The sequence below is a fragment of the Etheostoma cragini genome, chromosome 7, assembly GCF_013103735.1.
Source record: "Etheostoma cragini isolate CJK2018 chromosome 7, CSU_Ecrag_1.0, whole genome shotgun sequence".
In the NCBI taxonomy this organism is placed as follows: domain Eukaryota; kingdom Metazoa; phylum Chordata; class Actinopteri; order Perciformes; family Percidae; genus Etheostoma; species Etheostoma cragini.
In genome coordinates this window covers 25,037,325-25,050,887 of record NC_048413.1, presented here as the reverse complement: position 1 = coordinate 25,050,887, position 13,563 = coordinate 25,037,325, and the positions used below count along the sequence as shown (strand labels likewise).

The window sequence follows — 13,563 nt, the reverse complement described above, 5'->3', positions numbered from 1 at the left end:
CTCCTCAAGTCTCAAGTCAAAGGTCTACACCTCAAGTCTTGTGTTCAACTGAATTGTTCTACTAAGCACCCCTCTGTCTCTCTTTTAAACGTGTCTGGACTTAGCAGCACAGTGTGGAATGGGAGATAAGAGGGTGACAGAGAGAAAACAATGCTGAGGAAGAAGTTACAGGGGCAGGAAGAATCACAGATGTGAACGAGGAGGTGAGGAGAGAGGGTTGCATTCTTATCCAAACCATCAGCTGTGACACATTTATGGCAGACTGGATTACAGTGAGAGGAACAGCACTTTCACACCCCATTTATATGTTGTTCTGGACTGGTGAAGAGGGAATCAGGGCTTTCACTTAAGAAGTGTGCTAATTTAAAAAGTTTATGATTAGATTGTGATTGGCTTTTGGCCAATCTATTTTATGATATTCTTCTATAAATGAAAGAAAAAGAAAGTACTTCAATGACTTACCCAACAAACTTTCAGTAAAGCATAAGATGCTTTAACAATGCAATCTTCTTTTCTTTTTTTGTTTATATATTGAGCCAGAGGCAGAACTCTTTATGATGGCATCCATAATGCAAAAACCAAAGAATTCAAAGCTGCACTCCCTCATTCACAACTCCCTTTATAACAATTTCATCCTTCAATATAATTTAAAAATATCAAGCTGTAGACAATATAAAACTGATGACTGGTGGAGTCATGAAGCTATTTCCAGACAATAAACACCCAACACATACAGTTTGGATGTTGGATTATGACAGTAGCAAACCATCCACCCAACTACAGCAACAGGTCTGGACAAACTCTACAGACAGCAACCAATGGTATCCTCAGGCTAACAAGCACTGAGTCTACTTCTCTGGTTGTTTTTACGAACAAATCTGGTCAGCCCCGAAGTGGTCTCAGAATCCTTCAGTATATGGTTATACCTGTACAGACCCGGTAAATACCAAACAGGATGAATACCGGTATATATACTGTATATTTGTAGATATATACAATTTTAAAAAATATACATGTTTGATGATGGCAATATTCCGACTTGTTGACGTAATTGTCTGTTTTGAAACTGTTTAGATGTGCACTTTGTTGTACTATTAATATTCTATACAGAATTTGAATCTCACTTTCATTTGAACCTTGAGTTCATTCCAAAGGTGTTGGATGGAGTTGAGGTCAGGGCTCTGTGAGGGCCAGTGAAGGTCCTTCACACAAAACTCGCCCAAACAACTTCTTTATCATCTCACGTTGTACACAGTGTCATGCTGAAACAGAAAAGGGTCTTCACGGTTGTCTAAAACATCATTGCATGCTGTAGCATTACCATTTCCCTTAATTGGAATAAAAAGGCATGAGCCAAATAAGGTTTACTTCAACACAGCCAGGAAAGTCTCACCTGAGATGGGTCTCACTCGGACCTTGTAGCCCTGAACGGGTCCATCAGCCTCCTTCCATTTCATCTGCAGTCTGTCCTCAGACAGGACCGTCAGCTTGAGACGACCTTAAAATTCACAGAGACAAAGGGAAGAAAACTTAACAAAAATGTCAGTATGTGTGTGCATGTTGTCTAGTCAGGTATTTGGGTCAACAGAAAGAGGAGAGCACGACAGTTGTAAGCTAAAACAAGTTGTGAAACTTTTTTCATTCCTCCCGTTCTCGGAGATGGCCTAACCTCTCTCGCTTCCTTCTCTCCAAATCAAGTCCCTCTCTTGTTTCGACTTCATCTACATAATTTCCAGAAGGGGTTTCCCAACAAGCAGTTTCTTTCATGTTTCATCCTCCCGCAATCCATCCATCCCTCTCTCCAGCTGCCCATCATTCATCCATCAAAGCCTGCCCTGTCCTCCCGTCTGGTATAGAAACAGGAACAGGACGCTGGTTGGGGACTAGAGGGTCAAAGATGATGTCAGAAGAACAGCACAGAGTTACAGTGTGCTAGGGTTTTGTATGTACTATGTGGCAGGGTGATAGATGGAACGGAAGATGAGGGGGGAAGGGGAAAACGGAAGCAAAGAAGACAGAGGAGTGTAGACATGAACAGCATGAAACACAGAACTCTGTCTTCATTGCTTTTGTGGACGTATGACCCTCAGCACTCAACAGATTCTTTTCTGACGATCATGTATGTGTATAACTGTGTGTGTGACTGTGTATTTGGGGCAGGGGCATCTGGAGGGTCCTTATCGTCTTGGGTGCCTGGCAGAAGATCATATAGTGTCTGATGGGATTTAGAGAGACTGAGGTCAAGGTCTAAGAGACCCACTAACAACAACAACCTTTTCACATAGGCGAGCAGATATGCAGCTGGGTAAAGTGGCTGTTTTGTACTCCCTGATGAGTGGGATCAGAGCAGCTGGTTGCAGCCATCATTCTTTAGTTCAGCACTGAAATAATACGCCCTTTGGGTGTATTGTTCTTATAAACTAGCAGTGGATAATACATTTTAAAAGTTAGCACATTAGGGTCGCCTGTAACGCTATCTTTTTAGACAAGTTTCCTTCACAAAAATGTTAATTAAAAAGAAATTAAAAAAGTAAGATTTGTGAAATTTTAAGTCCTGCGGTTGGAATTTGGCAGACAAAAAGACAACATTGTCAGTGGTGTCATTTGGTAATATTAATAGTACAGCTGCCAACAATGTTTCAGCAGAGCAGAGCTGTACTGTGACAAAGAGGAAATGGTTTGACATGAAGTTTGACAAGAAGAAAGAGGCTCTGACAGTCACACAGAGAATAAATTATCCTAGCATCAACTGAAACATATAGTTGCTGTGCTAAAATATGCCAATAAAAATCTGCTTCATGGCAAACTACAACCAAGTAGAAGCAATTTTACTATACAACATTATAAACTAATACTTCCATTTTAAACGTAATTTAAATGTTTTTGTAATACATTTAAATTATAAATTTAGTTTGAGGTATTAAAATACCTCAGATTATTGACGTGTGAGATTGTTTATGATAATGGTACTGTCTTGTCTGTTTTATTTCATGCTAATGGTACTGGTCATATAAAAACATTTTCTTTTAGGACACAGCTAGGACTAGCTAACAAGCTAGCATTGCCAGCAATTTATCTCCTCACTAAAAGAATAAAAGCTATGACGCTGCATTACTATACTTTTATAACATCTTACAATTAGTTTGTGAAATAGTATGAGTAATTGTGTTTAATAACGCTACTGGTTACGGTCAAATAATTTATATCTTATTTATCTTTTGGGACACCGCTAGCTAGCTAACTAGCATCTCTAGCCATAGGCCTATGTCTTCTTACAAAAAGAAGGCGACTATGGCTACTTTCTTTACAATTAATGTTCTAGTGATATAGTAATATGTTTAGGTTCATACCATAGAAGACCAAAAATACTTATATCAGTATGACCATTTTAGCAATTTTAATGTTAGCCTTTTTTAGCTAGTATTTAACAGATAACCACCAAAGGTACAATAACCAACACATTTTGCTAGACTTCACCATCATATCTACTTGTGTATGTGACATCCTCTCCTATTAGCAGATATGAAATGATTAAGGTGGTCATGAATGGCACTCCTCTACCTTGGCCATGGACCCTTGAGGACAGCAGGAAACACAGCATTAGCCGGAAAGATGATGATGATGAAGGAAGGAGGTGAGGAGACATGAGTGGAGCCTGGAAACATAAAAAAAACAATGTTTTGAATATTTCATATACTTATTAATATATACTATAATATATATTTAATAAAGTTGTCTTCAACTCTTTTAAATTACTTTTCACTTATTATATATGTAGCCAATTCACTCTGTTGAGTCAAATGATCTGCATTGAATGGCTTAAAAAAATGAAAGTAAAAACAAACCAACCAAACACGCTAAACCAACTAGCAAACCCAAAGTGGAGAAGCACAGCTACTATCCAGAAATTTACATAAATTCATTTATTCCGGCTTCTAAAAAGTGAAGATTTGCTTTTCTTTCCATTCCATGATTTCAAACTGAATATTTTTGGGTTTTGGACTGCTGGTCACACAAAATATTAAATTTGAATAATTATGTAAACTTGCAGCTAAAGTAGTATTCTGACAGTTACAAGCCAAACAATCAACGCAGAAAACAAATGCAAATTCTATGTTTCCTTTTTTTTAACCTTGCCCAAACATTACCTGTTACTTTTTCCCATGGGAACTCTTTTATGACTAACTCAGACTACAGGTGCTTAGTGCTTGTCCCCATTACAGACCTTCAACTTCACACAGCTAATGACACACACAAGGCTGTAATATTAACTAACATGCAGCACTTTGAGAGGCCATAAAACTAACACACCTCTGTCTCCGCATTTAACAGCACACACAGCGTACACTAAAGTACCTCATAAAATGGACACACTAAATAATTGGAATTTTCTTATGCTTATTCTTTTATGAAGAAAAATTATTAGCAACTTCTGGATTATACAGTATATATATTTTTACGACATGTTGAAAGATGTTTAGAGTCATTAGAGCCGTTGTTTCCATTCTGCTACGAAATATCTGTCTACATACGTCATGACACGATATAATTTGCATTTGGGGGTCATTAGAAATAATAACGGACCACAGCTCATTTTTATATTTCAAAATAAAGCTTAATGTACTGTATAATTTTGAAATACACTATAAAAGTGCAGACAATTATTTAGAGTTGCGTAGGCAGATACTTTTTATAAGGCATGGACATACAGTAAACTCGAACATTTGTGTTTTGTTGAAAAGAACACAGTTCAACAAAATGCAGACTGAACAAAGCTACAATTAACGTTCTTGTATCTTAGCTTTTATGCTGGAGTTCACAGACCTGTGACCGAGACAAGCGTTTTGAACCAATTAAATTACTCAGGATTGGTTGGAGTGGGGCTTCAGAATGAAAATGTGGAAGGGAGAAACAAGGACAGGTTATGAGACATACAAACATGCTACTGACAACCTGATGAGCGGACCTGAAGAAGGTGAATGTAAAACTTGCTGTTTGCTCGTTAAAACTCGTACATGTCATACAGTAGAGTAATTTCTACATATGCTGGTAGTCAAAATTGAATTTTTAAAAGACAACACTAAATGTGTCCTACAATTTAAATGCTGGATTTTTATTTTACTTTTTGAAAGTTGAATCTATTTCATTGCACACTGAGTCTTTGCTTTAATCAAACGTTGTATGAGTTCCTGTCTGAGCCTTCTACTTGTACTTCCCACCTTGTTATAAGACAGACCACCACTGAAGCGAGTTTAAAAGAAACTTCCAGCCTGCCTAAAGGCTTTTCAGACCATCTGATATACAGCCATCATGTGCAGTATGTGACGTAACTATATGTTTTCTCGTGTTTAACGTGTACCTGCTTGCCTTAATGTTGTCATGTCTAAGTTTATACAGTACTGGAGCCGTATGTCTTGGGTAGCTATTTTTCTGCCTGTCAAACAGAGAGGAAAAGATTGATACCGTAATGCAATGCCTGTGAATCTACTTGCTCAGAGGATTTTAGATTATCCCTTTTTATATCTCTAGGTGCATGCAATTACGCAATAAAAATCATGACAACAGCATTTATTTCTGAAAACACACTTTTGACAATAAGACCAGACTTTACTTTGAATTATGAAGTAATGGGCAACTATGTCGTCCAAAAAGGAGTGGGTACCTATTTCCCTGCTGCTCAGACAAAGAAGAAAAGATTGGTATTATTCTGTAATGCCAGTGGATCTCTTTGCTGAGAGGGTAATGGTCTCCTATTTACCCCCTTTACAATTTCTGGGGGCATGAAATTAGGTTACATAAGCCTTAAAAACCATGACAACAGCACTTGATTTTAGGGTATAGCTGTAGACATTTAGTCCACAGTAATGGGCCATTATGTTGGCCAAAATAAAAGTCTGTTTGAAAAGAGTCATTGGGAAGAAAAAAAAACATAAGTTCTGCACTTTTATTTCTAGCATTTGTGAATCTGTATCTGGAATTACAATATCCAATTTGAAAGATACTGTATTGACTAAATAACACGGATGTTAGTTTGATTTCCCTTACTGTGAATTAAAATGGTCTCAATGTCATTTATTTATTGATGCTTTTACTGCCCTGGACAAAAAGATGACTACCACAAAATTGCCTGAACCCAGGTACCCAGGTGGCCTGATGAAGGGCTTGAATAATAGAAATGTGCAACACATGACTTTAGAAATCTGATTTAGTTTGGACCTCAATCCCATAAGGCTGATGGTCAGGAATGTAGTGTGTGGTAAATAAAGTTGATAACATGTCCATTACATTTACATAAAGAGGCTTTAGCTGACTTCAAAACGACTATATAGCCTTTAGTACAGTACACACAAAATTAAGTACTATTGCAGTATTAGAGTGATGTTTTGCAGCTAAGTGATTAAGCAATTAGCCGCTTAATAATTGACGCAACGCTGTTATTTAATAAGTGCGCACATTAGCTTGTTGCTTAAAGTTAACTGCTATGAGATTTTAAGTTTTGATAACGACAATTATTTTTAATGTGTATCTATTTAGCAACAAGGTAGAAAATGAACTGTATTCACATCCTCAGCTAGCTTATTTTACAATAGTTTCGAACGTAAGATGGCAACTAGACTTTCAACATAGCGTTAGCTATTTCTGTCGTTTCCCAAAGAACAGGACTTCTGCTGGACAGAGAGCACCAACAACACTAACCGTGACACAACACATTTTCCTCGTCTTCTCTATGGTCTCCTCCAGCCAGGTGAGGTCTTACCTGGCGGTTCGGTGAGTCCACGTTATTCCTTTAGAGAGACTTCACACAGCATTCCAAAGGTGGGATGTCAACAAGTGCCAGTTCCGCTAAACTGTGAAGCCAGCTAACCCTACATCAGGTTGAATCTGAGCTCCTCCGGGTGTAACCCGAGAAGCAGGACCCTCCTGCTGCTCCAGCATGGGCTTGCATGGGCGTGGCACCACAAGGCTACACCCTCTACAGGGCTAACAAGGCAAGTGTAGGCAAACCCTTTTTGGAACCTTTGGCTGCACCATGTCATGTACGGGACATATCCTGTGTCACCTGTCAATAGCATACTTCTACTTCAGTATGTGACATGTCTGTAATAACACTGGCCTGAAATGTGTGCAATAATCAACTGATACTATTATTATTACTTTTCACCATTAACCCCTTATTTACGTAAATCATGTAAATACTGTATCATAACAATCCTTTAACTATGTACATATCTACACTGCTTATATTTCTTTATTTATATTTCTACTCTGGTATTTATACTATTTGTGCAACCCGAACACAGAGTTTCCCTTTGAGGATCAATAAAGTATTTCTATTGCTGATTCTGATATAGCATGAGAATGTCAAAGAATTTCTGTAGATATTAATTTCAGGGACCATATTGCACTCCATCTAGAGCTGCAAAAAGGACTTGATTAGTTAAACTGTTCAATTAGTCTTCAACCTTTTTGACAATACGAAAAAAAGTAAAACATGATCTGGTTCCAGCTTCTTAAATGTGAAATGTTTCTTCCCTACTCTATAACATGAGGCTAAAATGAAATTTTTTGAATTAGCAACAAAACAAGACATTTGAGGTCATTGTTTTGGGCTTTGGAAAACACTGATCAAGATTTTTCCAAACTTTATTTTAATCTTTTAAACAAAAAAACTAATGGATTATTGAAGAAAATTGACAGATTAATAAATAATGAAAGTAATTGTTAGTTGAAGTACTAACTCCATCAGTGGATGAGTAAATAGCTTATCTTCTCAGGCACTTGTTTTTTCCATGAAGTATGGATGAGTGCATGGTTAAATTATTTCCAAATAGCTCACAGTTACGTACTCTGAGAATAAACTACATGAATCCAGATGCAGGGTTGGCAATCACAACGTTTTTCTTTTAACTACTCCACAGTGAGCAAAAGCATGCCGTCTAATCACAGCATAGATACAACCTGTAACTGAAATGAAACATGACTTTAAGAAATAAATTATTCAAAAAATATTTTCCCTTTCACTTGATTTCTTAATGTATTGCCACAATGCTGCATTTTTACAAACAAACAAAAACTGTCAAAAAACGTGTACTTCTTAAATGGCTTTAATCTCAAGTACAGCTACATAATCATAATTTAAAAATAGGGCTTTTAAGCAGCCTTTTTGACTGCTGTGACATTAACAAGGCACATTAAGGTACAGCATTACACATCTCTTCAAATAATGATTCATTAGATTCAATAGTCTCCAACCTTGTAGCTCATTATTATGACAAATTAAAATGTCCAAATATCAATGCATACACCATCAAATAATGTTCAAAGAGCCTTTCTGCCACCAAACCTGGCATTAATTAACCATTTGGACTCTGGATTTGATAATCAAAACATGATTTAAGTGAGTTCTCAAGCAGAAAGGCCTTTTTTTTTATTTGCTTCCTAAATGTAAGGGTTTGCTGCATTCTTCGTACCTGAATATCTTTGGGTTTTAGATTGTTGGTTAGTCAACACGTTTTCTGAAGTCATAACCTTAGGTTTAAAAAATTGTGATGGGCATTTTATTTATTTTTTTACACCAAATTTTTAAATTAATTAAGAAAATAACCTGCATACGTATTGATAATGTTAATAGATAATACTGGCTTATAGACCTCATTGATATATCTGTATTAAATTGTATTGTTAGCTTTGTAGATTTAGCTTACAAAGAAGAGCAGTAAAGCAATCTGCAAAAAAAAAGGGAATCTGAGTAACTACAAGACAAATGTAATATTAATCCAGTTTTTTTAAACTTAAAGATGTCAGGTTACATTCTTAAGAAGAAAGTTATATAATTTGATATTGAGTTACCACTCTGCATTACAGGGATACCAGGACACTTTCAATTATAGTCAATTTTTTTTTCTGAACAAGACTCATGTAAGCTTATTTAACAGTTTCTACATTTGTCCTTGCCCTACAGCTTATTCTGTAGTAACCATGTGCCAATTACCAGAGTGCATATGTCCTGTATATAGGAATACAAAGTAGGAATGTTGTTTGACAAGTATCTAGCAAAGAAAAATGACATCGTACAATGTCAAAGTAGCCCTTTTCAGACCTTCTCTCTCCCCATACATCATACTTCGTTGACACTTGTATGTATTAGCTACATTTTTGAAGCTTTCCTAAGGCAAACGATCATGTCCACAGTTAATGTACAGCTACAGAATGAGACTGTGGCCTGAAGACATGATTGGTGGAAGAAAAAAGCTGAAGAGGCTGTTCCCTCTTTTTGTTTCCCTTGCACGGCAGCTGGATTCTCCAAATATCACAAGATCTTTCAAAAATTGCAGGATCACATATCAGACAAAAATCCATCTTGTTGGGCTTCAACTAAAAGCGTTTGTGTCCAAACAGCTGTGAACAGCTCCAATCAGCGCCCGCTACTGACACCGACGGACGTGGTTTATGTGTGTGTAACGGCTGCGACTGTTCCTTCAAAACAACAATGGCGGAGGTGTTAGACAGTTGGCTATTCCAATCACCTGCCGAGGATTATTTTGAAAGCGCCCACCCTTTTCCACAGTTTTCAACCGTTTCCACTAACAGCATCTCAGATGGTCCTGTGTAACAAACCATCTGGCTCGTCAGGTTCTTTTTGTGGTGAGTGTCCCAAAGATGAGTTTCTGGACGCTCTAAAGCTTTGACATCCCTGTTCAAACCATCTAATGGAACAGTTTTAAAGGAATCCGTAGTACAAAGACAGTCTAGACTGAAGTTGTTGTATCCTGTGATGTCAGTGAATATTGATTTCTTGTTCCTTATCTTTGTCATTGTATTCAGCAGCCCAATCGTCTCTTTCGTCTTCTTTCTGCCCCAGTAATGGCAACTCAAGCTCTGGGCTCTTACTGTTGAGCTTCCTTAAAGTCGGTCCCTTATCTGATGGAAAATATCACAAAGAAAATAGACATTATCATCTCAAGTCTTCATCCAATGAACATCTCTATTTATCGTTACTTGACATATTTGCAGAGTTTGACAATAGACTAATATTCCTCTGTTGAAGAGCAAAAGTTTCTCTGTTCACCTCAATATAATTTTAACATGTGTATGTTTAAGCAGGACTCTGTGACATCACAAAAAATAAAAATAGTTTGTGCAAAACCCACATCATTAAACTTGTTTTAAGGTTGTGGTTTCTTTTATATTTATTTGATTGCCTCTTGACATATTATTACCGATGTGGTTTGTAAAAGTATTATTAACAATAACACTTACTTTTGGAATAATATGTCTTCAGTCCCACATGCAATGAAATGCCACACAGACAAATGGCAAATCCAAGCCAATTAAGCATTCCCATTTTGTCTCCCATCAGAGCTGCTGCCAAAAGCAGAGTACACACCTCCTAAGGGAAACAAAACAATAAATGGAATTAAAAAAGGATGTATATGTAGATACGTGGGTCTGAACATAGTCTTGCTTTACCAGACATTCCTCCACAGCGCTGTTGAGGAGTGTCTGGCAAGTCCACACAGCATTCCAGGATGAGAGAAATATGTGCTCTGGTTTATTGGCATTTCTTTGAACCAATCACAACAACTCATGGGGTGACGTATCCAGAGCCCCATACGCTTAGCTACCAGCGGAGCTAACTGGAACACTACACTGTCGTCATGTGTTTAGCTCGCCTCTGGCCTATGTCAGATACATCGATGTGATTGGTGCAGCTTGGCTACATGGGTATAGTTAATGAGCAGCATTACTTGATGCCAGAGTACAATTTTATAGCATTTGGAGGAAAAAAATTGATGAAAGAAGAATTGGAAAAATGACAAACGTGTCGGAAAAAGCTAAAAAAAAATGTGGGGGAAAAACAAAAACAAAATTCTGAAAAAAAGAACATTATACAAGTTACTAAAACATCAGTCATTGCCACAAAAGTGTCGGAAAGAGATGAAAGTTTTAATTTTAAATTTTGACCCAGAAAAACTAAAAGTTGCATGGTCGCCAGGAAGACAACACAAGGGTTAAAGCATGCACAATTAGATCATAGATGACCCAGAATCTTGTGTGTATTGGCTTAGTAGCCTCCCCAAAAGAAAGTTAAATGCTAAACACAATTATAGAGTACCTTAAAGATCCCTGATATGGATAACGTGAGGCTGGAAGTTCGGGAGACAAGCAGGAACTCTGAGAAGCCTAAACCAAAGGCCAGTGAGCCGCCTATACTCAGTGTTAAGACTGAATACAAGAGAGGCGACAGCTCCGTCACCCGGAATAACTTTTCTGAGGTACTGAGGCTTAGCCCTGGAAACAAGACAGAGAGAAGAATCTACAATGATTATTTCAATTGGTAAATTACATGTCATTGATTATGTTGTTTCATATTCCTGGATTTCAAAGTCCAAATAATTGTAGAACTTATGTAAAGAGGCTTTCCCAAAGAAAGGCACAGCACTTGGTAAATGACACTGCTAGCCCAGATGGAAACAGCAACGGATTACTTGTAAACAGAGAAGGAAAAGAAAGAGAAGAAAGAGTACTTTACTTTTTGCAAATTACGCAGGTGTGGATACTGGGACAGACTATGTTGACACTTAATCAGTTCAATAAGGAAAATGACCTTTGGTCTGTACAAAGTGGTCTATGCCATCTTTCCTTGAACATGACCTAATATAACAGAACTATGGCTATAGTTTTGTTTACTACAGTGAGAAGTTATTGTGAGAAGTTAATGTGACCGTGAGGAATGTTAGTCTATACTCACCTTCATTATACAGGAAGAGGGGGAAGAGGCCAAGGAACATGAGAGGTTGTAGGTGGTACAATGTGTCTATTGGATTCTGAAGGCCTGGAGGAAAAATTCCAGTTAAAAAAAATTAATTTATTATGTACTAAGTCTTGTCTGATTCTTCTCTTAGCTGCGTGAGTGTAGTAAACACTCACTGATACATGTAATCATAATCTGTTGCAAATATTCAAGGTTTCACCAATTAGGACATATCAGACAGAGAGAGAGAGAGAGAGAAAGAAAGAGAGAGAGTAATGTGTAAAGTCAGTCAACACTGACCAAGCTCTGCTTTCTGCATGAGGACCTGAGTGAGGGTCCAGCGGATCCCGCCTATAAAGGACGCGAGCAGCACCATGGTAAAGCCCTCCAGGTTGAACTGGGTTGACTCAAATGTAAACATAAACAGACCACTGGAGATCAGCAGGACCACCAGGATCAGGAATGGGTTCTGGTTGAAAGAGACAGAACAAAGAGATAGTGAGAAAGAGCTGAAAGTGAGAAATCCAAAAAAATACAAGACAGGGAATAGAAAGTAACACCAAAAAAATCAAAATAAATGGAAGGTAAAAAAGGACGCTGGTGGATAGAAATAACGATTGTAGGGCTGCACAATTAATCGCAATTTTATCAAAATCGCAATATTGAGTAGTGCAATATCCAAATCGCAGGGGGCAATTACATCCTGTATTTGACCAATGGCAAAAGGCAGGCCTCCATGTATATAGTTATGGAGGACCAGGTCTTCCATATTTAAGAATAAATACAGAAATAAATAAATGCTCAATAAATAAATAGGCATACAATTAATTGCCCCAAAAAATACAATGAACAAATAAATGTAGGTAGAAATTAAATTATACAGTGAGACATAAATGTATATATCTCTTTTAAGTAGCTTCTTTATATATTTAGCTTTGTAATAATTACCTTATTTATTTATTGTCTGTTATAATCTTCAACTTTATTTAGTAATTACCTATTTTTTAAATGTATTTATTTCTGTGTGTGTTTAATTTTTTGGTCTGTTTTATTCTTCCTTTGCATTTCTACCCTGTTTATTTTCACCCGTGGTATTTATTTTTGCCTGTCACTTTTACATTTCTGTATGCATTTCTTCCTCATTAATGCAAATGAGGAGGGGCGGGTCTTAAGGGGCCAACTTCTGCCCATTGGTTGGTCAGCATTTCACTGCACGGTCGAATTTACATGCGACCGGCCACACAGACAACAAAGATGGCTACCCGCGATGAAGTTGTCAGTGACAGGAGGCATTTAGCAACTGTTTTTGAAAACAATGCTAACGTTATAAGTATCGTCTTTATCATTTTTTGTTTAGACGCTCTGACAGAACGTGTGTTTCAGTTAGCGGCACACATGGACAGATGTGGAGATGTGGACAATGTAGTTTTTCAGAATGTGGAGGAAGCGGCCTATCTTCTTAACTTGGTCGCTAACGTTAATCACACACCTGGGACAGCTGGTCGCCCTGCTTCTATGCTGCCGTTGGACGCCGTGGAAGGACTTCTACATGCGGGTTTGCCTGTTGGTGCCATTGCAAGGCTTTTTGGAGTCAGCAAAACAACAGTCAGTGTACTTTATGATGAATGGCGGAGCAGCTGCCGATGTTTGTTGTCAACTCTCTCACGTGCGGCCGCGCGCAGCAGATACTACGTGTTAGGTAGGCAGGTTATAGGTAACGGAGGAAGGTTATAACGGCAAGCTCAGCCGACGCTTCCTAAAAATAAACATTGTTCACGAGTCCCGCACCTCGAGTCGGAGTCGAGTCT

General features: G+C 37.8%; 2 protein-coding genes across 5 annotated transcripts in view; both read right to left on the bottom strand.

Annotated features, from left to right (window-relative positions):
- LOC117947392 (collagen alpha-1(XX) chain) overlaps window positions 1-6,958 on the bottom strand; it is a 33,500-nt gene extending 26,542 nt beyond the window's left edge. For all 3 annotated transcript variants that reach the window (XM_034876273.1, XM_034876275.1, XM_034876274.1), the window contains exons 1-3: window positions 6,758-6,958; window positions 3,562-3,655; window positions 1,394-1,498 (exon numbers count right to left, since the gene is read on the bottom strand). In XM_034876273.1, coding sequence (XP_034732164.1) covers window positions 1,394-1,498; window positions 3,562-3,646 — 190 coding nt within the window. In that variant the 5' untranslated portion in view covers window positions 3,647-3,655; window positions 6,758-6,958. The remainder of the gene's footprint in view (window positions 1-1,393; window positions 1,499-3,561; window positions 3,656-6,757) is intronic.
- A 1,057-nt stretch (window positions 6,959-8,015) lies between these two features.
- slc35c2 (solute carrier family 35 member C2) overlaps window positions 8,016-13,563 on the bottom strand; it is a 9,618-nt gene continuing 4,070 nt past the window's right edge. For both annotated transcript variants that reach the window (XM_034876297.1, XM_034876296.1), the window contains 5 exons: window positions 12,056-12,224; window positions 11,753-11,836; window positions 11,117-11,292; window positions 10,261-10,390; window positions 8,016-9,921 (listed from right to left, as the gene is read on the bottom strand). In XM_034876297.1, coding sequence (XP_034732188.1) covers window positions 9,779-9,921; window positions 10,261-10,390; window positions 11,117-11,292; window positions 11,753-11,836; window positions 12,056-12,224 — 702 coding nt within the window. In that variant the 3' untranslated portion in view covers window positions 8,016-9,778. The remainder of the gene's footprint in view (window positions 9,922-10,260; window positions 10,391-11,116; window positions 11,293-11,752; window positions 11,837-12,055; window positions 12,225-13,563) is intronic.